Source organism: Peromyscus californicus, unplaced genomic scaffold (genome assembly GCF_007827085.1).
Source record: "Peromyscus californicus insignis strain IS unplaced genomic scaffold, ASM782708v3 Scaffold_23__1_contigs__length_62951481, whole genome shotgun sequence".
NCBI classification, from domain to species: Eukaryota; Metazoa; Chordata; class Mammalia; order Rodentia; family Cricetidae; genus Peromyscus; species Peromyscus californicus.
In genome coordinates, this window is record NW_026294534.1 from 32,088,014 (window position 1) to 32,112,208 (window position 24,195).

The 24,195-nt window shown below is 42.5% G+C and overlaps 1 protein-coding gene and 1 long non-coding RNA gene across 2 annotated transcripts in view; one reads left to right on the forward strand and one right to left on the reverse strand.

Annotated features, from left to right (window-relative positions):
* The window catches only part of Mtmr7 (myotubularin related protein 7), a 92,345-nt gene extending 86,515 nt beyond the window's left edge, over positions 1 to 5,830 (reverse strand). The window contains exon 1 of the mRNA XM_052752074.1: positions 5,703 to 5,830. Within this exon, the coding sequence (XP_052608034.1) occupies positions 5,703 to 5,726 (24 nt within the window). The 5' untranslated portion in view covers positions 5,727 to 5,830. The remainder of the gene's footprint in view (positions 1 to 5,702) is intronic.
* LOC128119056 (uncharacterized) lies at positions 140 to 21,661 on the forward strand. The gene is made up of 2 exons (XR_008221432.1): positions 140 to 5,244; positions 18,618 to 21,661. It is a non-coding gene; the product is annotated as an uncharacterized LOC128119056 (long non-coding RNA).
* Positions 21,662 to 24,195: the final 2,534 nt, after the last annotated feature.

Here is a 24,195-nt window from a genome sequence, read left to right on the forward strand (position 1 = left end):
ACACATAAGCTCATAGTGGAATTATGTAGTAACACTCAGGGAGTAGTAACACAACTTGGCCAAAACTAGAAATAAGGTTTAAAAGGCCATAAAGAGCCTTATATTCTATGACTCAATTCATATGAGATTTCCAGAAAAGATAACATAGTGCAGATAAAACATATATTATTGATTGCTAGAGAAATGGAACGTGACCACTCATGAGTATGGGATTTCTGTGGGGGTAATAACAGTGGTCAGAGCTGGGCAGGGTGGTACACACCTGTATGTACACTCTACTATTTTTATCATCTGCAAATTATTTGCCAAATAAGAGAAAAAGCCCTAGTGTCAATGGTATAATGATGATGACCGGGGGAGAGGAAGAGAATCCCAAGTCTTACTGTCGAGGGAGAACTCACAAATGAGATTACTATTCCCAAATGGAGGATACAATCAAACTGGTCAGTTTGACATTAATTCTAGACAAGATTCTAAAATTAGTTACTTAATGGAACTTTGCAGCAACCTAAAAAAGGAAACCATCAGGAGCATCAAGATTCACTCAGTCATCATTTCAAAGGTCTGTACTTCCTTTCTTTCTCTTGAACTATTTGGAGGAGAGAGGGAGGATGGGCTAAAAGACCTAGTAGAGCTACCAAGGTCAAAGCCCTAAGAAATCGGGGCAAATGGCATCAGCTGCTGAGAATGTACACACCCTAGTTTCTCTTGGATAAGAGGAGGAGCAAGGTTACAAAGCGAAGCACAAGATATACTGCATGGTACCAAACTGAGGACGGGTATAAGGATCCAAAGCAAGATTAAGCAACAATCTAAATCCAATGGAAAACAAGCAAACAAACCAAAACTCTGACCCACGTAAGTTTAAGGCATTGTAAGTCAAGGCTAACCAATGATTTCTTTGGGAGTGATGGAAGTGTTCTGGGACTGGATAGTGATGATGGGTGCACAACGCTGCGCATGCACTAAAACCACGGGGTTGCATATTTGATACAAGGGTCTTACATCATTTACATTTTATCACATTAAATATAAATGTAATCATTATGTGCAATATATATATATATGCTATATATAAGAGGACTCACAATACAATCAAGTTATAGAGACAAGGCATATGAAGCCTAGATTATTAATGCCTATTTTTTAAAAAAAAAATGAAGTACTGAAATAAAGACTACTGTTCATTCTCTCAAGTATTATTTATTTAATGCATGCTTACTTGGTACCAAGCACCATGTGAGGTGCTGTGGATGCAGGAGTGAATACATCCACATTCTTCTGGGACTCCCAGGTAAGAGAGGAAACTCAACATCCAACAAATACCACCCAAGTGAATATAATAATCAAAATGAGGGACACAAAAGAACAAAATGGTCCTATACAAGAAATACAACAGGCAAGTCTAATTTAGATGAAGGACACAGGCAATAGCCCCTCTGAGGTTACATTTACTACATTTATTTATTTTATGTGTGATTTGTCTGTATTTATGTGTATGCACCACATGAGTGCTTGGTACCTGTACAGGTCAGAAGAGGGCATTGGATGCCCTGGAACTGGAGTTATAGATGGTTGTGAATTATCATGTGGGTGCTGCGAATTGAAGCTGGGTCCTCTGCAAGAGGAACAAGTGCTCTTAACCACTAAGCCAACTCTCCAGGCCTGGAGTGTACATTTAATTTGAAACTATGACTATGAGAAATTTAGCCTGGTAAAGAAAAGATCGGAGTGAGTGCACCATCCCTCATTCCTCCCGCAATGGAATGACAGTGCACAAGTCCCGAGGTAGAGAAGAACCCGTCCACACTTGATAAACCTTCAAAGGGCATTGCCCTGGTCAGGAAATGGTCACTAAATAAAGCTAGGGAATTAGGACAAGTCAGTCACACAAAGCCCTAAAGTCCTCTGGGGATTCTTGTTTTGTGTACAGGTTCAGAGAGAAATCACTCAAAATACTGTGACAGAGAAGAAAGATGGCTGATTCCAATGGCTTGATTGGATATTAAAAAAAATAAATAAATAAATAAAAACAGACAAAAACCTAGAGCATTAATGAGGCACATGGATGTGGGAAGCACCATCCCAAGAGCTGGGGTCCCAGAATAGATCAAAAGGGCACAATAACTAAGTGGTATCATTCCCCTTTCTCTGCCTCCTGCTGAACACCAAGGACCAAGCCATTCTACCTTCAAGGCCTCTTCCTCCGTGATGGACTGCAAACCCTTCAACCGCGAGCCAGAGTAAACCCTTCCCACCGCAAGTTGCTTTCTGCCAGGTGTCTGGTTGCTGCTCTGAGAAAATTAATCCAAGTAACGGGTGACCGTGTCCTGTCCTAACAGAATCACCCAGGCAAGAAGAAAACAGAAAATGAGGAGACTCTAGAGTAAGGGCTCAGACCAAGGAGTGGGAGTCGGAAGGAAGAGGAAGCATTTCAAGGTCTGTACCAGAGAGGATCACATATTCCATCAATAACTCAAATTTACAGATGTGGAGGAAATGCCTTTCAGAAGATTACTCAGCCAGACCCCAGACAACCAAAAGAAATTCTTACCAACACTTCAAGCTGTTTCTAGCAACTCAGAAGTCTTTTTATGTAAGTAATTCTTGAGCTCAAATAATTACCAACTTTCCAAGAGCACTGGCATGGTTTCTGGGTGGTAGTGAAAGATCAACAGCAGAGCAGGGACCCCAATTTCCACTGTCAAGAGTACAGGTAACACCACGCGGCCTCACTTCACCCAACTGCAAAGCAGCTTGTTCTTGGGGTATTTTTTCCCCTGGTAGAAACGCATCGTATTTAGCCTATGTTCTGTTAACAGTTTTAGTAAAGTGTACACACAGGCACACAGAGAAGGAAAGAAATATGTACATGGCATTCCTAATTATTCATATGTATGTATCTTCTTAAACTTCACTCCAGAGCACAGGTGGTGACAGCTATTAGTTTTCACTGCACAAATCAATAACTTACATTGTTAATGGGAAAGCAACTATACATTATGGTGATATTTTATTTGTGCTGAAATGTGATTTTATTTGTATATTAATAAAAGTTGCCTGGGGGTCAGAGCTAATAGCAAGCCATTTAGCAGAAGTCTGGCAGTGGTAGCACACACCCTTAATCCCGATCACATGGCAGGCAGAGTCTGTGTGTTCAAGGACATAGCCAGCTTGGAGACACACGCCTTTAATCTCAATACCAACCAAAGAAGACCTGGAGGTCTGTATAGACAGGCAGTGATGAGGAGGTCATGTGGTTGGGTTTACAACCAATGAGAAGGCAGAACAGAAAGTCAATAAAAAGACAGACACACAGGAGGTAGGCCTCTTTCTCAGGGGAAGGACGGCAGCGACAGCGAGGGGTAAGAAGGCAGTCTTAGTCTTGGCTGCTGCTCGATCTCTGGGCTTTCAACTCTGCATTTGGCTCTGTGTTTCTTATTTAATAAGACCGTTCAGAATTACATCTACAATATACCATACATACATGCACTTATTTTCTTCAAAACAAACCCATTTCCATCCTGGTAAATATGGCACCAAATGAACAGTTAAACAAAATTTGTATATACAGACCCAAGATATAAAACTATGAAGTCAACAAAAACTGCCTATTCAGTTTCCAGAGAAGGTAACGGGAGCATGAAGTAAGTAAAGTATGACTATGACTGTTAACAGCTACACATTTCACAATGTATGCTTTGAAAGTAGCTGGACTCTTTTTCTTCAGGCATATGCAACCTTTAATGTGTAAAATTCATGTGTTTGGTGTATGCACCTCTAGAGGCTAGAGCTTGACCCTGGACGCCTTCCTCTGTTGTTCTATGACTCTCCGCCTCATTTTTGAGGCAGGGTCTCTCTTGATGAACTTGGAGCTTGCTGTTTTGACTAGACTGGCCGGTGAGCTATGGCAAGCCTCTTTATCTCCACCCACCCCTCGGCGCTGGGGTTAGAGGTGTGTGTCAACACACAACCCAGCTTTTATGCGGGTGCTGGGGATCCTCATACTTGTGTAATGCACACTTCACTCACTGAGTCATCTTCCAAGCCCAACATATTTAACCTTTTGATGTTACTATATACGACCTTGTCATCTACAAAGTTCACAGCGGAGTACCATGCAATTAAGCTTTGCTTGTTTGATCTCATAGTGTTTTAAGTTTCCTGTTTTGTGCTGAGCTGCATTCACAGCTACCCTTGAAGCACTATACACTGCCTACAAGGTAGTGATAAATTGAAAACCATTTTGAAAAATACTTCTTGGCTATGTCCAAGGTGAAACAGAGTTAGGACCAGAAAATGACTTTACTCTCCCAAGTTCGTACTGAAAGAGAGAATGCCACCCAGTGCCACGAGAGATCCCCTGTCACCCTTGCTGCTGACATCCACACAAGACACCATCTGTATAAAGGGCCTCTTCATCATGAAAGAAGAATGCCCTTGGTGAGAAACAAAGGAAATTCAGGGGTTAAATTCATCATTCTCCGATACATTATTTAGTACCACTTAAGCCCTGAAAGCCTTGGGCCACCTATCTTGCGGTTTACTGCACTGTCTTCCAAGTTTACAATTTCCTGATTGTAAAGCAACAATTTAATTCCACAGTGCAACATCAATACAATTTACATTTACCACTGGAGCTGACATTCTCCAGCAAGATAGAAGATGGATTCCTCTACAAACATAATATTAAAGAGGTTTTTACTAAGAGGTATCGGCCTCCATTTCAGACTGTAGGAATAAATTCTTCTTGCTGGGTACAGAGCAAAGTAACCACATTTACCTTCCCATGAAATAATAATACCCCTGGGGCCACATGAGTTCTGTTCATTTGGATATAGCTTCGGCCTAAGTCTGTCGGGGGCCTAGATTTTAAATATAAGATGTTTTTGAAAGGGCTGTGTGGTGTTAACAAGAGACAGACAACAGGATTTTAAGATGTATTCCTTCCCAGGGGTTTTGAAAACCTGACAGTAATTTCTATTATTATTTTCATTCTAAACTATATTACAACAACAAAGAGTGGTAAGGTTGGGTACAGTGGCCAAGGCTTCCCGTCTTATTTGACTGGTGAGTTTAACACCCACCCACGGACGACTCTATACGCAGCATCCTTCTTCCCTAAGAACCAAACAAAGTGGAAACAGAGGAATACGCCATCACTCCGTTACGGCAAGTATGGATCCTAAGCTCAGAGGAAGGGCCCTAGCAGCTCCCACCCTGGAATGGGAAAGGATGCATCGGGTGAGTCTGAAGTCTTAGCATCAACGAGCTTTCAAGTTCATTCAAGCCATCTGTTTATAATGCGCTTTCCTTGCACCTGCCATTCGAGGCTTGCGTCCCTTTCAAACTGCTCAGAGCTACCAGCACCTTTTTAAAATGGAATTTTTAGATGCCTAGCACCAAGCGAGCAGAAAAACCTTGTTACTCCACAGACAATTAGGGTTCATTCCCTCCTGCCCACCCCTGCGTCCACTGCGCACCCCTCAACTCCCCACCCCACCCACCCCCACCCCCAAATCCAAGGACGAGGCTCCTGCTAGGCCTGTGAGCCAGCAAGAGAGAAAAGACCAGGCTCGCAGCGTTCAGGGAGATGCTAGGGAGCCGCCAGCTCCTCCCTCGTTCGCGGTCCAGCTCCCCGCCGGGCAGCCCCGTGCGCTCAGCATCCCTCCTGCTCTCCCTCCTCCGCCCAGGCCACCAACCTTGGGCGTGCGGATGTGCTCCATGGCGGCCCCGCGTCTGCAGGGTCCCCGGCGAGCGGGCGGGCGGGCGCGGCCTCACGCACCTGCGCGCGCGTGCGGCGCAAGGGGAAAGGGAGGGGAGGGGGCTTCGGCGGGAGCGGGCGTGGGCGGGCCCGCGGGCCTGGCTCCGCCTCCAGGTGCGCGGAGACGTGTGTGTGCGCGCGCCCCTGGGCGCCTGCGCGCGGGGGCCCCGGAGCGCGGCTCTGCGCCGGCTCGCACCTGCGGGTCTCACCCTTGGACTTCGCTCTCCGTCCTGCTCACACTGCCCAAGCGGCTGGATTCTTTTGCAAGATGGGCGGCATCCTCGAGTCGGCCGTGGTAGCGCTTGCCTGAAGTCCCAGCCACTCAGGAGGCTGAGGCAGGAGAATCGTGTGGGTCCAGCAGCTTGGATCCAGCAAGAGAGCCCTAGACATCCCCGTATTTTAAAAAAGAAGGAAAAGAAAAAGAAAAAAAAAAAAAATCAAAGCCGGTCAGCCGTCGTAACACCGTAATACTGTGGCACTACTGTCTCCTAGGACACAAAGAGGGCCTTGTGTTGGGGTGTGGCTTCTTGGAGAGATGCGAATAAATATGTGTAGCTTTACACCCTCATTGGCTGCCTTCCAGAGCATCCTAGGATAGGTGGGATTTCGGGGGGGGGGGGGGGGGGACTACAAATGCACCCTGATGTGGTACGCATAGTCTAGTGGGCTCTGGCTGTATTTTGGCCCAGGCTCAGCCAGCCGAGTATTTGGAGTAAAAGTGAGATTAATACCGACATTGTTTGCGCCTTAGTAAGTTTGCTGTTAAGTCAGACATCTCACAGCACCATGCGACTTCACTGTGGGAACTCTTGATAGAGATGTGAAAACACTTGGCCCCGTACTAAGTACACGTTGGCCATCTTTACCTAGCTTTAAACAGAAACTAGAGACACAGTTCATCCATTATGAGGTTCTTTAAAGCCTCTGGGGAAAGCCGGAGACTGAAAAAGCAAACAAACAAACAAACAAACAAAAAACACGTCAGCTCTAAGTGGACACCCTCTGCCATACTGAACATATTTCATAGAACAATTCTTGGAGGAGTATTTGTTTCATTGTTTTCCTGGCCCTTATTTATGGCAGTTTTGTAAATTCTTTGGCCATACATACTGCTTGTTTATTTGTTTGTTTTTATCTCCTTCTGTTCAAATGTCTGGTAGGCATCTTGCAATCTTCCAAATATTTATTCAATAATGTCGAGCTCGTTTTAAAATCGTCACATCCCCTTCACACATTTTAGGCCATTTTCATCCTTCTACCGCCCTGGAAGCTAGATTGGAACAAGTACTATAAACTGTCACTTGTAAATGACAAAAATGACCCAAAGTGTAATTTCCTCTTTAGTAAAGAGCACCAGGCATAGTCGGTAGCTCTTTCTGGTCTCTACTCAAACTGGCCCCACTCTCCTCATTTACAGAATGAGAACACCATCTCCTGCCTAGATGACCTCATCTCCAAATTAAATCTTACATCTGTCTGGGGATGGGGGGGACATTCTGAACCGGTCAACAGTCCTGGAATGATGTGCTTTCAGGTTCTCTTTCTCTCTTCTGGTAGGCTGATCAAGAGTCTACTGGATCAGCAATTTTTGCCTATGAATGCTATTGTATAGATTTGAAAACATCAATCAGTACTCAAAGAGATGCAAGTCTGAACAATTTAAGATTAATTTAAAATGTTTATCATTTAAAAATCATTGTACTTATAAAAACACCCTTGTAAAATAAGCACTAAGTTAAATTAATCGATTATATGCCAATCATTAGGATAAGTTAACAAAATATGATGGAACTATAATAATAGGAAAAAGCCGGGCGGTGGTGGCGGTGCACGCCTTTAATCCCAGCACTCTGGAGGCAGAGCCAGGTGGATCTCTGTGAGTTCCAGGCCAGCCTGGTCTACAGAGCGAACTCCAGGACAAGCACCAAAACTACACAGAGAAACCCTATCTCGAAAAATCAAAATAATAATAATAGTAATAATGATGATGATGAAAGAAGTTTCTACTAAGCAATTGGGCTAATAATTCCCTAAGGAATATTTCTTAACTTGTTCTATAGCGCCATCATTTAATGGAGGTTAATTCAATGAGAAGGTGTTTAGTCATCAGTAGCCCACGAAGTCTCAAGTACTTAGAACGCTACCATATATCCCTCAGGTTCTCTGTCTCTGGTACTTGGGATGCCGCCATATATCCCTCAGGCTCACTGCTTTCATTACTCACCACCCAGTAAAACAGAAGAGGCTGAAGGGTTTTGTTTTGTAGAGGGGATCTTAGAGTGGTAAGGTGAGGGAACGCTATATGTTATTGAAACATCTAATTTCAATATATTATTGAAACATCTAATTTCAATATGTCTATACCCATGGAATGCCTAACTAAGTTCATCCTAGGTAGATGATAAAGCTGAGTAATCATTTATTGAAGAGACACTCATTATTTAAGCAATTCATACTCAGAGTATCACAGGAGATGCCAAGAGACTGATGGGTGATGTAGATGAGAATACTAAGCTATAAATGTGGTACAGCTAACACCAAGCAAATGAAGGTAAACCAACCAAGATGTTTCCACACAAAATGTGAGGAAATGCCTAAGGAAACCTCCCAACAATAATTTGTACCTTGAACCTTTTTGCTATTCCTTAGATGAAACCCAACGGATAGAGTTAGAATCAGATACTTAATTCTTAAAGTTCAGTGTTGCTAGAGGGATTTTAAAATAAAAACTTACTATAAACTGGGGACTTTTCCAATACTCTGTGATCTTCAGTGGCCTGAAGAGATCTGGAAATGTGCCAAACACAAGACTTTCTGGAATACTTAGATTTCTCCCAAGACAACTCAAATTTATGATCTGGCAATGATGCCAAAAAAGTGTTTCCTTGGAGGCTAGTGTGGCTAATGATTGCACATTTGGTAAAACCCTAGTCAGAACTATTAAACCCTAACGGTCCATGCTCCATGTAGAGGAGTGCACACATCTCCAAACAAGCCCAGCCTCTGGTAGAAAATGTTATGAGGCACCTACATGAGAAGAAGAGAGGTATGTGGGGTTTTGCCTTGTAGGGAAAAACTGACACCACCTTCAGGGTTTAAATAAAACTGATAGTGTGAAATGTCACATCTTTTTTTTGCTTTGTCTTGTATCAAAGATATAGAGAAAAAAACACTAAATGGATTGTAGACAGCTCTGCCCTTTTTCCAGAAACCAGAAAAGAAACATCAGGGCAGCCAAAAAGAGCACTAACTCTGTGAGCAGGCAGGGTTTTTAAATAGTCTCTTTCATTTTGTTCTCTCTCCAGGAAGACTCGGGGCTCAAGCCAAGTCTGTGTCCTTAGGCCACTTATATTGCTTATTCCTTTTCACTCCCATCCTTCAAGACTACTTTACTACGTGTAATTCCCACCTTGGTATTTCCAAATCCCAAATTTCCTCCTTAAATATTGCAGTTCCATTTACCTCCTCGGTGTAGCCCCTTGGATATCCTTTGCAGCCTGGGGACATAGCTCAGTTGGTAAACTGTTTGCCACATTAACATGAAGACCCGAGTTTGGATTATATAAAATTCAAGTATGGTGGAAGAGACGCTTGCCATCCCACCACTGGGAAAGCAGGGACAAGTGTATGATGCTAGGACTCACTGATCAGCCAGCCCTATCTAATCAGGCAAGCCACAGATCCCAGTAAGAAACCCTGTCTCAAAAAACAGGGTAGATGACTTCTTGGGAATGACACCTGAGGTTGATCTCTGCTCTCTCTCTCTCTCTCTCTCTCTCTCTCTCTCTCTCACACACACACACACACACACACACACACACACACACACACACACACATCTACCCACAAGCCCACACACGCACACAAGCTCATGCACCCACATAAATGCACACGACCATACACATGCAATAATAATCCACTTGTCACAAACCAAGTATGGTTAAGAACTTGGGCACTGAAAGGCTATAGGCTTTTATTCCAATCACGACTCTGACCTATGTTAGCTCTGGAACCTTGGTTAGGTCATTTGGCCTCTCAGCTTTCAGGCCTCTTGTATATATAATGTGTATGATGATGGTGCAATGGTCTGGATATTTGTGCTCCTTCAAAATGTATGTGTCTAGACTTGAACCCCTGAGGCAGTGGGATTAGAAGTTGGGAATTTGAGGAGGCAGCTCCTTTAGGATTCACTAATGAAGGTCGTGAATAGGATTAGGTTCCATGAGGAAACCCCTTATGTCTTATATCAAGCAAGTTGTGGTGAAGAGACACAATCAATGAACCAGAAAAATGGGTCTTCAGCAGACAAAAATGAGCTGGTATCTTTATTTGGAACTTCCTAGCCTCTAGAATGGTAAGTAACAGATGTCTGTTGTTTATAAGCCACTCCATTTATAGTATTTTTGAGTACTGAAGCCAAACCAGACAAAGACAGATATGACAAAGCAAAGCTCTCTTTGTCATGCTGAGCAGATAGATATGTCTGTGGTATATTCATCATAATATTCTCTATTTTATATATGCATGAAGTTGGTCAAAATGCAAAAAGTAATTAAGAGGACAATATGGCTTAATCATACCTCCCTTAGGATGATTATGTAAATTCCATGAGATCAAACATATAATACATTTTGCAACAACTGCCGTTATTGAGGGCTCATTTTACATCAAGCATTGGGACTATAGTATAAATGAAAGTAACCACAGCCCCTGCCTTCAAGGTCTAATATTACCAGTTCTTATTATATCTATATAATATTACATGTTACATAATATATTTTATTTATATCTTATAATATATTAGTTCTATATTATATATTTGAATAGTACATATTTACCTCAGCTTTCTGTGTTGACTATATAGTCCCAGATAGTGGCACTCTCTAGGGGAGATGCTGGGAACCTCAGGAGGTGGAGGCCCAGCTGGAGGGAGTGGCTCACTGGGGAGCATGCCTCTGAAGGTTAGACGGGGCCCTTAGTCCCTTTCTATCCCTGCTCATGGCCAACCTTGAGATGAACAACATCTTCCACACATACTTCTGACATGATGCACACAGAGCTAACCAACCGTGTGTGCAAACCTCCAAAACCATGTTCTAAAATATTCCTCCCTTTCTGCTTGTTTATGGTGGTCTTCTGTCAAAGCAATGTGAAAACCTAGCTTATACATTCACCCAGTGCCTCCTAACTGTATTGTACATCTTGTTTGTTTTAAACGTGCTGCAGTGTGCTTGGAGATGTTCTTGGCTTTGTCTCTTGCTGGCTCCACATCAAGACATTTCTTCCTTGCCTCCTTTTCCTTTTTCATTGTCGTTGTTACTCAACTTCAGATCCTCATTGTTTCTTCCTGGCTGGAACACTGCTTTCTGCTGCCAGATTCATCTTCATAAAATGCAACTCTCATCATTATTACTCTGCAGCTTAAAACCTTTAAGTGGTTTGCTGTCTGGACCATTTCCTTATTCTGTTGTGTAAGGCCCAGATACATCTTCTGTTTGTCTCTTATGCAGCCAAATCAGTTACTGGACTCAATAAATCTTCCCTTCAATTATCAGCCAACCCCTTTCTGTAGCCTGCATTTGCTTATCTCTGCGTGTTTGTGTCTAAAGTTCTCTAGCAAAGCCTTTGAGGCTCACTTCAAATTCATCTTAACATCCCCGCCAGATGCAGTTCTTCCAGTGCGACTCAAATTTGTTCATTGCATTAGTCCAGGTCCATCAAAGCCAGTTTGTTTCCATCCAGAAATGTAACCTTTTTGCCTCTCTGTTACAGCGTATCCACAGGACCTTGATCAGTACCCTATGTCAAGGACCCCAAGGTCTAGTACATTGATAACAGTCATAATCAATTTTTCTCATTGTATCTAGTGAGCAGAAAGCAGGAGAGGCCCAAGTAAGCACACATGAATCTCAGAATGAAGGCTGAATTCCAGGATCTGCTGGGGTCCTGACATCTCAATGAATTGTCTGGGGATCTGCAGTACCCTAGGCAGTTTGGGGAAAGTTTCTGCATAGGAAAGGCAAGTTGCTTCACGTTATGTTCTTATCACTCTCTCAGGTAATCTATTACTAACATATTCAGTGGAGCTATAGGTCCTGTACAGGGCCCAGAGCAATAAAAGTCTCTTCGGCTTGCTTAGGTTGTAGTGGATACAGATCTAGCACAGTAGTAGACTTTTGACCTGAACAGACTCATATACACTCAAGGTATCTGAGACCACAGGGGTTATGTTAGTGAACCCTAGCATGCCCCAACTAGAAATACAATAAATTATGGGCATGGCCCACCACAATTTGTTATGCCTTTGTGCTAAATTTATTTTATTTTTCTAAGTTTATTATAAAATATAACATAAAACTTGCTCTTTACCCATATTAAGGGTCCAGTCCAGTGATGTTAGTTACATTCACAGCGTTATACAAACAAAGGGTGGGGCAGGGGGGGAGGGGGATTCTTCCAGTGGAATTTTCTGGAAATTTCACGTGCCTTGAAGGAAGAATGAGCAGATGTACAGACTGATGCCAGTTTCGGGTGAGTGGCCTCGTTTTGTTCAAATGTCAGGGACTTGGAACAAGACTGGCTGCTGTTGGTGACAGCTAATAAAAATATTTCTGGGTTGGTGTCTCCGAATGAGCCCACAGTGTGAAGCTAATTTGTGTCCTTTGAAAACAGTCATTGCGGAGCAACCACTTCAGAGGAAGTGAGACTCTTAGCAGGCAGGCGTAAGGTCATGGGTGTCCGTTGATGACCTCGCTTACTAAACCTTCTCCTTTCTTCCTCCTCTTCTTCTCTTTCTGCTAATTTTGTAAGCCCTTTGCATTAAATTCTGTTAGTTTCAAATGCTATTGTGTACTGAATGCTTGGGTCCCCATGCAACCCTAGATTGAAGTCACAACCCCAAATACGACTAACTTTGAAGCTAGGGCCTGCTAGGAGGTAATAAAGGCTAAATAAAATCATAAAGCCGAGTCCATAATCAAATACAGCTAGTGCCCTATGCTTAAGAAGGAATAAAAGTTTCCCCCTCTCTTTCCCCTCCCTTTCTCTCTCTTCTGTCTTTCCTTCCCTCCTTCCTCTCTCATTTCACAGAGAGAAAGTGTAGGTCAGTAACCCACAAAGAAAGCCTTTAAAAGCAACTAAACTCTACCAGACCTTGATCTTAAACATAGAGACTCCAAGATCCACTTCGTGGTGTTTTGTCATATCAACCCAAGCTGATAATATGAATATTTAGTGGGTTTTGGTCTTTGTATCAATCCCAATCTGGTTATGTATAATAACATAGCCTGTGAAATCTATTTCAAGATTTCTAAACTTACGAGTACAAGGCATGCTTATTAATACTCCGATCTCATATTCCTAAACCTCCACGTTTGTAGAGATCCTTCCTCTCGAGAAAGCATGTAAGCACACACCAGTCTGCCTGGGTAGTGGGTATAGATTCCGCTGCAGGGAGGTTCAACGAGACGAAACGTGCAGCTCCTTATTTCACCGTCACGTGACGGCAGAGCACGTGCCGCACCTGATAGCGTGGAAACTGGAGTCCACCCTCAGGTTCTGATTAAAAAGTGAAACCTGCGCACAGTTTCGAGGGTTTCCCAGCCCAACAGTGTCAGCCTCTGACATTATAAAAGTGTGTTTTCTTTTCCCACGACAGTGATGAAAGCAGAGCCCGCAATGGCTTCATTCCGTGACCCTCCTACCAGGTCTTATCCCTTAATGTGATTAATCATTGCCATTGCTGACAACGCTGAGATTTCATCTCACCACAGGCAGAATGGCTAAGATCAACAAAACAACTGACAACAAACGCTGGAGAGGAGAGGAGGAAAGGGGACCCTCATTCACTGTTGGTGGGACTGCAAACCGCTCCAGCCACTCTGGAAATCCTCGTGGATAATCCTCAAGAAAACCAAAAATAAACTTACCGCACGACCCAGATGTATCACTCCTCGGCATACGCTCACAGGATTCCACATCTTATTCCACAAATACTTATTCAGCTATGTTCATTGCTACTCTATTCACAACAGCCAGGAAATGGAAACATATTAGGTGTCCTCTAGCTGAGGAATGGGTAATGAAAATGTGGTACATATACACTATGGAATGCCATTCATAAAGGAAAAATTAAATCACGAAATTTTTAGGTGAAGAGACGGGACTTGAAAAGGTCGTACTGAGGGAGTTAACCCAAACCCAGAAAGACGAATGTCACATGTTCTCTCTTATTTGTGGTTCTTAACCATCTCCAGATGTGAGTATTTAACCTGGAGTAGCCACAGAAATAAGGAAGGTAAAAGGGAATGGGGATGGGGCTAGAGTGGGGAATGGCGGCATAGAGGTGATAGGAAGGGGGAGATGGGGTACATGGTGAGGGGAGCTTTTGTTGGGAAGGGGAGAGGGAGCTCAATATAGGAGAGGGAGAGAGGAGACAAAATCACACTAAGGATGTTTGATAAAACCTCAAGGGTTCATATTATTTTATATTTACCTACAATTATATATATACATATATAATACATGTAAGTGTATATACATATATATGTATATGTATATATCTTAAATGAAGTTATGAAACTCGGGCTGACAATGCTTCTCATAAAAGACTAACAAAAAAACCAGTTAAAGACCTGAGAACCTCCACTTGAGTTGCTGTTCAGGGTAGTTAACTGACTCCCCAAACAGTATAGGCGATTGCTTGTTGTCCTGGGTTGCCTCTTAGAGGTTGAAGTTAAATCTCTACTGCTGAAGACATGGCACATTTCTGAAAAGGACTTGGAGATTTGACTGAACAAAACCAGTGAACAAGACTTGCTCAAAGCAGTGAAGAAACATCAGAATTTGATGCGTGTAACTTGCTGAGGGCCACCTATGTCTGCATTTGGATTCAGCAATATCCAAAGACTATTGTACCATTTTGGAGATATTCTTGAATATGAATAGAAGAATGGGAATCTTATTGTTCTGCTATCTGAACTTTTAAAATACCATGATCTTTGAAGACTGTGAAATGATACTCTAAAGGTGTAGAAAATATAGCCGGGCAGTGGTGGCGCACGCCTTTAATCCCAGCACTTGGGAGGCAGAGCCAGGCGGATCTCTGTGAGTTCGAGGCCAGCCTGGGCTACCAAGTGAGTTCCAGGAAAAGGCGCAAAGCTACACAGAGAAACCCTGTCTCGAAAAACAAAAAAAAAAAAAAAAAAAAGAAAATATGATTTATAGTCATAAATGGAATACAGTAATAACAATAATATGCCAATGAAGGATCTACTTCATCAGACAGCTCCTCCTGAACTTCAATTTCTAAGCATTTGTGTATTCAGTTTGGTATTGGATATAGCAAACATAAAGGATTTTAAGAAAATGTACAGGAGAAAATAATTTTAGATAGAGATACTTGTATTTGCTTTTTCTGAAAATTGAGAAAAGCTAGCACATTCCAATTTTGCTGACTGGTCCAGTTCTCTTTCAAAAGCATTTCTTTGAGTTAAAGAAGTCTGAAATAACTGACCACAATGACTGTACCCTGTACCAGAAGCCTTCAGGATGCATGAAAGTCTTTCTTCACCTAACAAAAATATCACCAATCTAAAAATCAAAATCAAAAACAAAAACAAAAAGACGATTAGCGCGGTAGATACTTGAATTATCAACTGAAGTTTCCTCCTCTGGGTTTCCTCTTAGGCTGTTTCCTCCTGCTACTCCAGCAGCTCTCACACCTTTCATTCTATACAAAGAGGAAGCCAACCACAAACTAGAGCCAGAAAGCCTCCAGCATCAACCGTTGAAATGAGAGTCGTGGTACCTGAGGGGGACAACGCTTTCTGAAATTCCAACGGCATGGATTTCATGATCACAAGTCAAAACATAAGAGGAGAAGACAAAGTTTATACACAAACAACCCAGCATGTACTTGCTACTTCTGGGAGGGAGAAAGATGTAAAGCTCGTTTAGTTCAGCCACACAAGACGATGAAGGAGTTTCCCTGGGTTGAGGAAAGGAACATCAAAGGGGAGAAGAAAGCAGAAGCATGTATGAGGGGTCTGGCTCTCACCTTGTTTCTGCCTTCAGCAGAGTCCAGGTGGGGAAAGCAACTAGCAATCAATGGTGGGTATAGCCTTCTTTCTCTGGTTTTAACTAAAGATACCAAAAGACTTGGAGGAAATCTACATCCATCCTGGCCAGCAAGCTATAAGAGATACATCCAGAAAGCAAGCCCAAGGAGAGCTCCTCACCAAGAAGAATGACAGGTCATTACTACGAACCCTGAAATGATATGGATGAAACCACAGCCAGACAACATTAAAGAATCTGACCTCTGAACCTAGGGAGTTGGGGGAGGGGTGATTCCCAGAGTAGTCAGCTGTGTTGGCTCAGTCTATGTCAGTCTGACACAGGCAATAGTCATCTGAGAAAACGGAACCCCAACTGAAAAAATCCTCTGTAAGATTGGGCTATAGGCATTTTCTTAATTATTGATTGATGTGGGATGGTCCAGGCCATTGTGAGTGGTGCCAACCCTGGTCTGGTGATCCTGGGTTCTATAAGAAAGCAGGCTCACTTTGTCCAGTGACTGACAGAGGCAGATGCAGAGATCCACAGCCAGGCACCAGGCTGAGCTCCGGGAATCCAACTGATGAGAGAGAGGAGGGATTCTACAGGCGAGGGACGTGGAGATCATGATGGGAGGACATGCAGAGATGACCAGCCACACTAGTGGAAGCCCATGAACTGTGGTAACTGGTGGCTGTGGAGTCCCCATGGGACTGGACTAGGCCCTCTGATACAGAAGACGGTTGTTTGGCTCGAACTTTTTGGGGGGCACCCAGGCAGGGGGATTGGAATCTGTCCCTGGTCTGTGGGCAGGTTTCTGGGAATCCAGGACCTGCAGTGTGACACCTTGCACAGCCTTGGTGCAGTGATAAGGAGCTTGGACCTACCTAGGCTCAGTGTGCTGGGCTCTGCTGACTTCCCATGGGAGAGCTCCGTTTGGGGGATGTGGGGATGCGGGGTGGCTTGGGAAAGAGGGCTGGGGGTGGGGGAGGGAGAAGGGGGATCTGTGGATGGTATGTGGAGTGAGTAGAAAATTTCTTAATAAAGAAAAAAATTGGAAATGAAAAGAAGAAGAAGAAGAAGAAGAAGAAGAAGAAGAAGAAGAAGAAGAAGAAGAAGAAGCAATAGCAGAAGAAGAAGAAGAAGAAGAAGAAGGAGAAGAAGAAGAAGAAGAAGAAGAAGAAGAAGAAGAAGAAGAAGAAGAAGAAGAAGAAGAAGAAGAAGAAGAAGAAGAAGAAGAAAGCAGGCTGAGCAAAGTCATGAGGAGCAAGCCAGTAAGCAGCACTCCTCCATGGCTTCTGCACCAGCTCCTGCCTGGTTTGAGTTCCTGTCCAACTTCCTCCAGTCATAGACTACAGTGTGAAGGTATAAGCCAAATAAACCCTTTCCTCCTCAACTTGCTTTTGGTATGGTGTTTCATCACAGCAATAGTAATCCTAACTAAGACAGTAGCTTACATGGGGTGAGTAATCAGGGTGCTCAGGAGCACTGTGGCCATTTCTGGACATGCATCAAACCACAAGGCCTGAAGCCCGGAGGAATAAGTTCAGAAATGGCCAGAGATGAACAAAAGATAACCAGGACCCGGTGTCATCTTGCCCTGACCTAAAATGCTAGTTAAATTACCTTGATTTAAAATTTGTGTCACTTCCTGTGCAGAAGGGAGGGAAATGCCGAGGAAGAATCTAGACTGACTGAGATGATGACCATTATCCACTGAATTTGTAAGCCCCTCCATGTCTGAGTCAACCTTGAATCAGCACATGATTTTTGTCACCACCACATAAAGGGGGGATTTGAAATCAGGCTCCATTATAAAGAGGTGAAAGAAGTTTCATTGTTGCATCCTGTGCAGTGTGGGTGAAAGGTGCGTGCTCACAACTGGCCTTCCTGCTGTTGAAAGTCACTCTCCCGACCACACCCTCAAGCCAGTTGATTGGTCTCATTCAGCCTTTCTTCTTAAAGGGCTCTCTTCAATCATATTTACTTCTCTCCTCATTTAACCGTAGACACCCCAAAGTCTGTGTTGTGCAAAACAAATCAGTCATCCTCAGCTCCTCCTCTGGCTACAGGCAAACCCATTACACCTTCAGCACTACAGCACATACGTCCACTGAACAGAATCCTTTCTTAGAAGCCTTAAGGGTTATGACAAGTGTGTTGGTTGATCTTCACGGTCTTTGTGTGTGTGTGTGTGTGTGTGTGTGTGTGTGTGTGTGTGTGATTCAGTGATTCAGAATCACTCTGCAAACACTTCTGGGTGGGCTGAGTGCCTGCACCACATTTTCACAGTTCCTACAGAGACCAAAAGAGAGTGTGGGGATCCTCAGGAACTGGAATTACAGGCTCTTGTGATCCGCCATGTTAGTGCTAGGAGCTGAGCCTAGTTCGTCTGGAAGAGCCATTAGTGCTCTTAACTGCTGAGCCATCTCTCCAGCCCCTCCGATAAGGTTCACCAAGTAGGGAAGACCCATCCTAAAGTGGGTGGCACCATCCCATGGACTGGGGTCTCATACTAAATGAAAAGGAGAAAGCAGGCTGAATAGTAGTGTTCATCTCTCTACTTCCTGACCATGGACCTTATATGCCTGCTTCCATCTCTTGCCTATCACGAAAGACTGCACCCCACCCCCAGACACCCCCAACCACAAGTGAGACAAAATAAACCTGTCCTTCCTTAAGCTTCTTTTGTCAGGTCATCTGTCACAGTAGTGAGAAAGAGAAACTAATGCAGTGTCTTTCTCCCCTAAGACTTGTGAAGCGGTAACGTGCTAGTTATTTATATCCACTGTCTTAGGGTTTCCATTGTTGTGAAGAGACATCATGACCACCAAGAACAGCAGCAGCAGCAGTGGGGTGGAGCCAGCTGGATCCTAGAAGACAAGCTGTGTGTGCTGCAGAGGGCAGAGCTGGAGAAGTGACCCAAGTTCTTTGGAGGAGTCCAGAAGATCATGAGTGGATCCCAGACATTGGATACTGAGTTATTTACAGCTGGGGTTTGGATTTGCTTTGATTTTATTGTGACTCCACCCTGGTTCTTCCCTCTTGAAGAAAGCATTTAACTTAATTTTTTATTTTTGTAGGAGTCCACGGCTGGAAGGACTTTGAACTTTCAAAAGATGTTTTAGATTTTTAAAGGGATTGAATATTTTAAAGAGATAACCTTGAATGTGTTTGACTTTGTACGATCAGAGGGACTTTTAAAGTTATTTGTTTTATACTGTGATATTAATATTAACATTCCATCTTGGGGACAAATGAGAAAGGAAAGGTTCTGATCGAAAAGTGATGTGTTTGTGTGTCACATTGACAAGCAGCCAGTTGTACTGTCTACTTTTATGTCAACTTCACACAAACCGGAGTCACCTGAGACTAGGGAGCCTCAACTGAGAAAATGCCTCCGGAAGATCCAGCTATAAGGCATTGCCTTAATTAGTGATGAATGGGGGAGGGCCCAGCCATTGTGGGTGGTGCCATTCCTAGGCTGGTGGTCCTGAGTTATATAAGAGAGCAGGCTAAGCAAGCTGTAAGAATCAGGCTATTAAGCAGCACCCCTCCATGGCCTCTGCATCAGTTCCTGACTCTGGGATCCTTCCCTGTTTGAGTTCCTGCTCTCACCCCTTCTGAAGATGAGCTGTTATATGGAAGTGTGAGTGCAATTAACCCTTTCCTCCCAAAGTTGCTTTGGTCATGGGGTTCCATCACCGTAATAGTAACCCTAACTAAGACATTGACCTTATCTAAACTCAGATAAAAATCTGTAGAAGTTTAGAAAGAAAATTGAATGAAACATATATAGTAAGTCTGAGGAACTCAGCTCCTTGTATCCTTATTTCCAAATTCTTCACCATTAGGCACTGTATCACGAATATTCTAAGCCTTTGCGCATGTGTTATTAACAACTTTGCAGGCTGTTTCTTGATCCTTTCATTTCATCTGTAGGTTTGAATTTGTTCCAGTCTGCTTAAGCCAGTTCACTGGTTAATGAAACAACTGATGGCTGATTGGCTCTGTCTCCACAGTGAGTGGTAATTATCTGCTTTCTTATATGGCAACCTGCTCAGTATACTCAGCCACTCATTGCTTCCTGAAGCCTCAGGGAATCTTGTAATTGCCCTTTGGTGACAGCAGTCATTCCCTGCCCAACTTTTAATTTCATTTCACGACTAAATTTTGATCATGAACAGTTCCTGCACATCTCTTTGGGAGCTGAAGCTGATGTGTGATGTTACTGTTCAATCAATTTAGATCCACCTGTCACATGGTCGCCATGGTCTCCCAAAGCACTGGCCCCACACTCTCCTTTGAGGAGACACCTCTAGATTTATATTATTTCCCAACCAATGTTCTCACAAAAGGTTGCGGGGATAGAGTTACATAAATAGGTGGAATCACAAAAGTCTTGCCCCCAATGAACAAAGCATTACTTCAACATGACTACCACTCATAAAAAATAGACATTTCCAATATATTCTTGTTACTAAAAAGACGACATGTAGTACACTGCTTTTAACCTTCACGAGCTAATTCTTGTTTCAAATTATATAATTTTTAAAGCATTCTATTAAAAATTTGACTAATTCTAAAAAGCAATAGCTTTAAAAGCAATCTTTTATGAGCAACTAAATTGTACTACAACCACTGAGCAGTAAGGTATATTAAATTCAGATCCAATTTGATAGACTTCTCTATTTGAAAAAAATATTTTCTAATCAGAGGAATATAATAGGTTGGTTTAAGAACAAACTATAAGAGTTGGAAAAGTAACTCAGCAGCTAAGAGTACTTATTCTTGCTGAGGATCTCTGTTCAGTTCCCAGCACCCACATGGTGGCTCATAAGCATTCATAACTCCATCTCCCAAGGATCCAATGCTTTCTTCTTACTCTGAGGGTACCAGATATGCATATGGTACAAATACAAGCATGCAAGCCAAACACCCATGAGATAAAATAAATCTATTTTAAACAAATAAAAAGAATAAACATATAGGTGCAATTCATCATAATGAATGATGAATTCAAAATGAATTCATCATTCATTTGTTAGACTAAAACAAAAACAAACCTGTTTGTCATCTTAAGAGATGCAGAAAAGTCATCTCACAAAATACAAGATCCACTCCCAATTTAAAAAAATGATTCAGCAGCTTAGGAAGAGAGACCTTCCCCTACCTGATAAAGTCTACGAAGATATAGGCAAAACAGTAATACACATAAAATAGGTAATTCTAAAAATAAATTTAAAAAGTATTTATCAATTGAGTTGGAAGACTAAGGGCTAACAAAATTTGTAATTGTAAGCAATAGCACCATCTACTCTGAAATAGTTCATAAATATTTTATTTTTCACAATACCCCTATGAAGAAAGATTATAGACATTATCAGAATTATGAGGGGGAAATACCCCCCACCCCAAGAAGAAGTAACTTAACACAGCTGGATTCAGAATCATGCTGTCTAACTCAAATTCTCATGCCCTGTCCTTCCACTGGCTTGTTGAGAAGGTCATTGTGTTGTTGCTGAGGCTGACATACTGGCATCCCATAATTCACTGGACTTCTTCAGCCAAGGGTTCATGTCCTGTTAGAGGGTCAATGGAGATGTCTGAGTCTTGACTTCACAGAGATATGTGTATCCTTTATGTCAATGGGATGACATTTGTAGTGATTTACGTCATGGCATTAGCTGGCATTAGTAATAAATTACAACATAGGGACAATACTGTCAAGCGAAAATCATCTAAATTTCCAGATTTTTAAAAACATACAACCATTTCAATATCTTCTCCTTTTCTTTATCCTTCACTCTTCTTTTATTCCAAATAAAAATCTTCAAATGATTAACTTACAGAAATAATTGACTCATGCATAAAGTTTGAAGATTTTAAAATCTCAAGGACTGAAGAGTCTGCTGGCAGGCTCTAAGAGAAACGTAGGGAAAGATCCAGGGTCTATGTGAGTTCATTTCACATGGCAGCAGCCTGGTAAATGTTTGTTGAATTAACCAATTATTCAAGTCAACAAATATTTGCTGAACTAAACTCTGTGGAGGCTGCAGGAAGAAAAGGTCTTGTCCCCAAGCCTCAATGACCTCACTGAGGAAAATCAGCATGGATACCTGAACACTGAAAGCTGACTGAGTAGGATTTTGGGGGCAAATAATTGTCCATTTAGTGGGCGGGTAACAGAACACAAAGATTTTTACAGCAGAATATAGCCGTTCGGTCAGAGCTGATCAAGTAAATAGTTTGGGGAGAAGAGGACCTCAGTCAAGCCTTGAAGAATGACTCAGCTTTAGATGGATGGAAAAGGTCCAAGGGAGGGCTCCTCTCAACAACTCGGAACAGAGAAACACAAAAGCTGTCTGAGAGGCCATTTGTTCATTTAAGACAGGGAATGTTTGGGATGGAAATTGCTTCTGCCAGAGCAATCATTGACCTTTAGGTACAGATATCAAAGAAGCAAAATGGAGGACTGGAGACATAGCTTTCAGTGGTGGGAGGCTTGCAGAGCAGGTCCCTGGGTCCAACCCCAGCACTGCAAAAAAATAAATAAATAAATAAAATCAAAACTTCTTAAGTACTCTCTAATGCTTTGGAGACTAAAATTCAATAAATTAGTAAAATCCAAGTTAGAAACAAGATCACTGTCTTTTTGTGATTTTCTTCTAATTACTTAGTAAAATTTCATTCTAAAGAATGTCACTGAAGCCTGATGAGATGGCTCAGTGGGAAAATGTGCCTGTCTCCAACTCTGATGACCTGAGTTTTATACTCAGGATCCATATTGCAGAGGCAAGAACCAGCTCCCTCAAGTAGTCCTCTGACTACAACCACACTCTGTGACATTAAGGTGCCCCCCACAGTTACGGACACACACACACACACACACACACACACACACACACACACACACACACACACAAATACGTAAATAAATGTAATCATCTTTAAAGAAATACATTTTTAAAAGGATAAATATCATTTGTATGAGTAGTTATGCTTTCCTAGAGTTTTGTCTATGATTGAAAATTTAAAGAATAGCCCCAAACACTGTTTATGAGTTAAAATAAAATTATTTAAATTATCAACAAATACCTTTTCCTTCGTGACTATGAGTAGTCAATATGACACATTGAAATCAGAACTCCCTGTGTGTCTTTGTGTCTAAGGCCATCTTATGCCTTTCACTTGTTATGGTTTTAGTTGAGATTATGTAGTATGGGGATAATTGCTTTCTGCTTGCTTCTCTGTCTTTCAATAGCTGTGTATCAGTTAATGATCTGTTTCCTTCAAGTCACTCACAGACCCACTTTATTTTCTGACATCTGTAAAGAGCTTTAGCACCAAGCAATCTACCCAGGACATGGCCCTTGAGTTTCCTGCATGTTGCTTAGCTGTAGTTAAATGACAACAAACAGGAATGCCTTTTCCTAGACGCTGACTGCTTTGTTTTAAAAACCCCACTTTTCTGCCACAGAAGTGAGACTGGCACGGAGGCTTTCTAGTCTCCAAGGGAGGCTGATAGAAGGAAACGAAGACAGGTCTATGACTGGAGAAAACTTGTCGTCATCCTTCCACAGCTGGAGGCATGTGCCAAGAAAGCATGCTAAGAATAGAAGAAAGTGTTTGTTTGTGGCTGTTTAATGTAGCTGTGAGAGGCAGCTGCAGATCTTCCTGTGGAAACAGTCCCACACCCTGTTCACCCCAAGAATTCTTTCCTTCCAACTAAGAACAGATTCCTCCCACCCCGGAAATTCATGGGATCATGGAAACTCTGAGATCCTTTAGGAGAATCTACCCAACATGTCTTGTCTCCTACCAAGTACTCACACCCACACAAGATACTTGCCACTTAGCTGTGAGTGAAAGATCTGGTCAAAATAGAACTCTAATGTCTTGGGAAGGGGCTGGGAGAGAGCTAGAATAGAAGGGACTCTTCTTTCTCTGGAAAGATGTCTGCTCATCTTTCAAAACCCAGTTCAAAGCCTCCTTGTCTATCAAGGCTTTCCCAATTCTCTGAGGCAGCACGATGTCCTGACCTCATGTGCTCCTGGAGACCTCAGCAAGTTACGCTTACCATAGTGCTTGCTTAGTGTGTTACAGTATTCTGTTACAAGTCCTCCCTGATTTTATAGATCTATCTCCTGTCCTGGTGCTTGCCACTTAGATCAATTAACAACTGCTGATTGAATGACCGTCCAGAACTTCCCCTGCAGCCCACCTCACCTCCAATATGTCAGCCATACATTCTCAGACTGGATTCACATCTAAGTTGAAATAATTACTTGAAAAATAATCTTAAGCCCCGTATCTTTTAGAAAGTAAACTAAATTAGGATGGGTGTTTGTTTTAAAAGTCTTTAATTTGTGTGT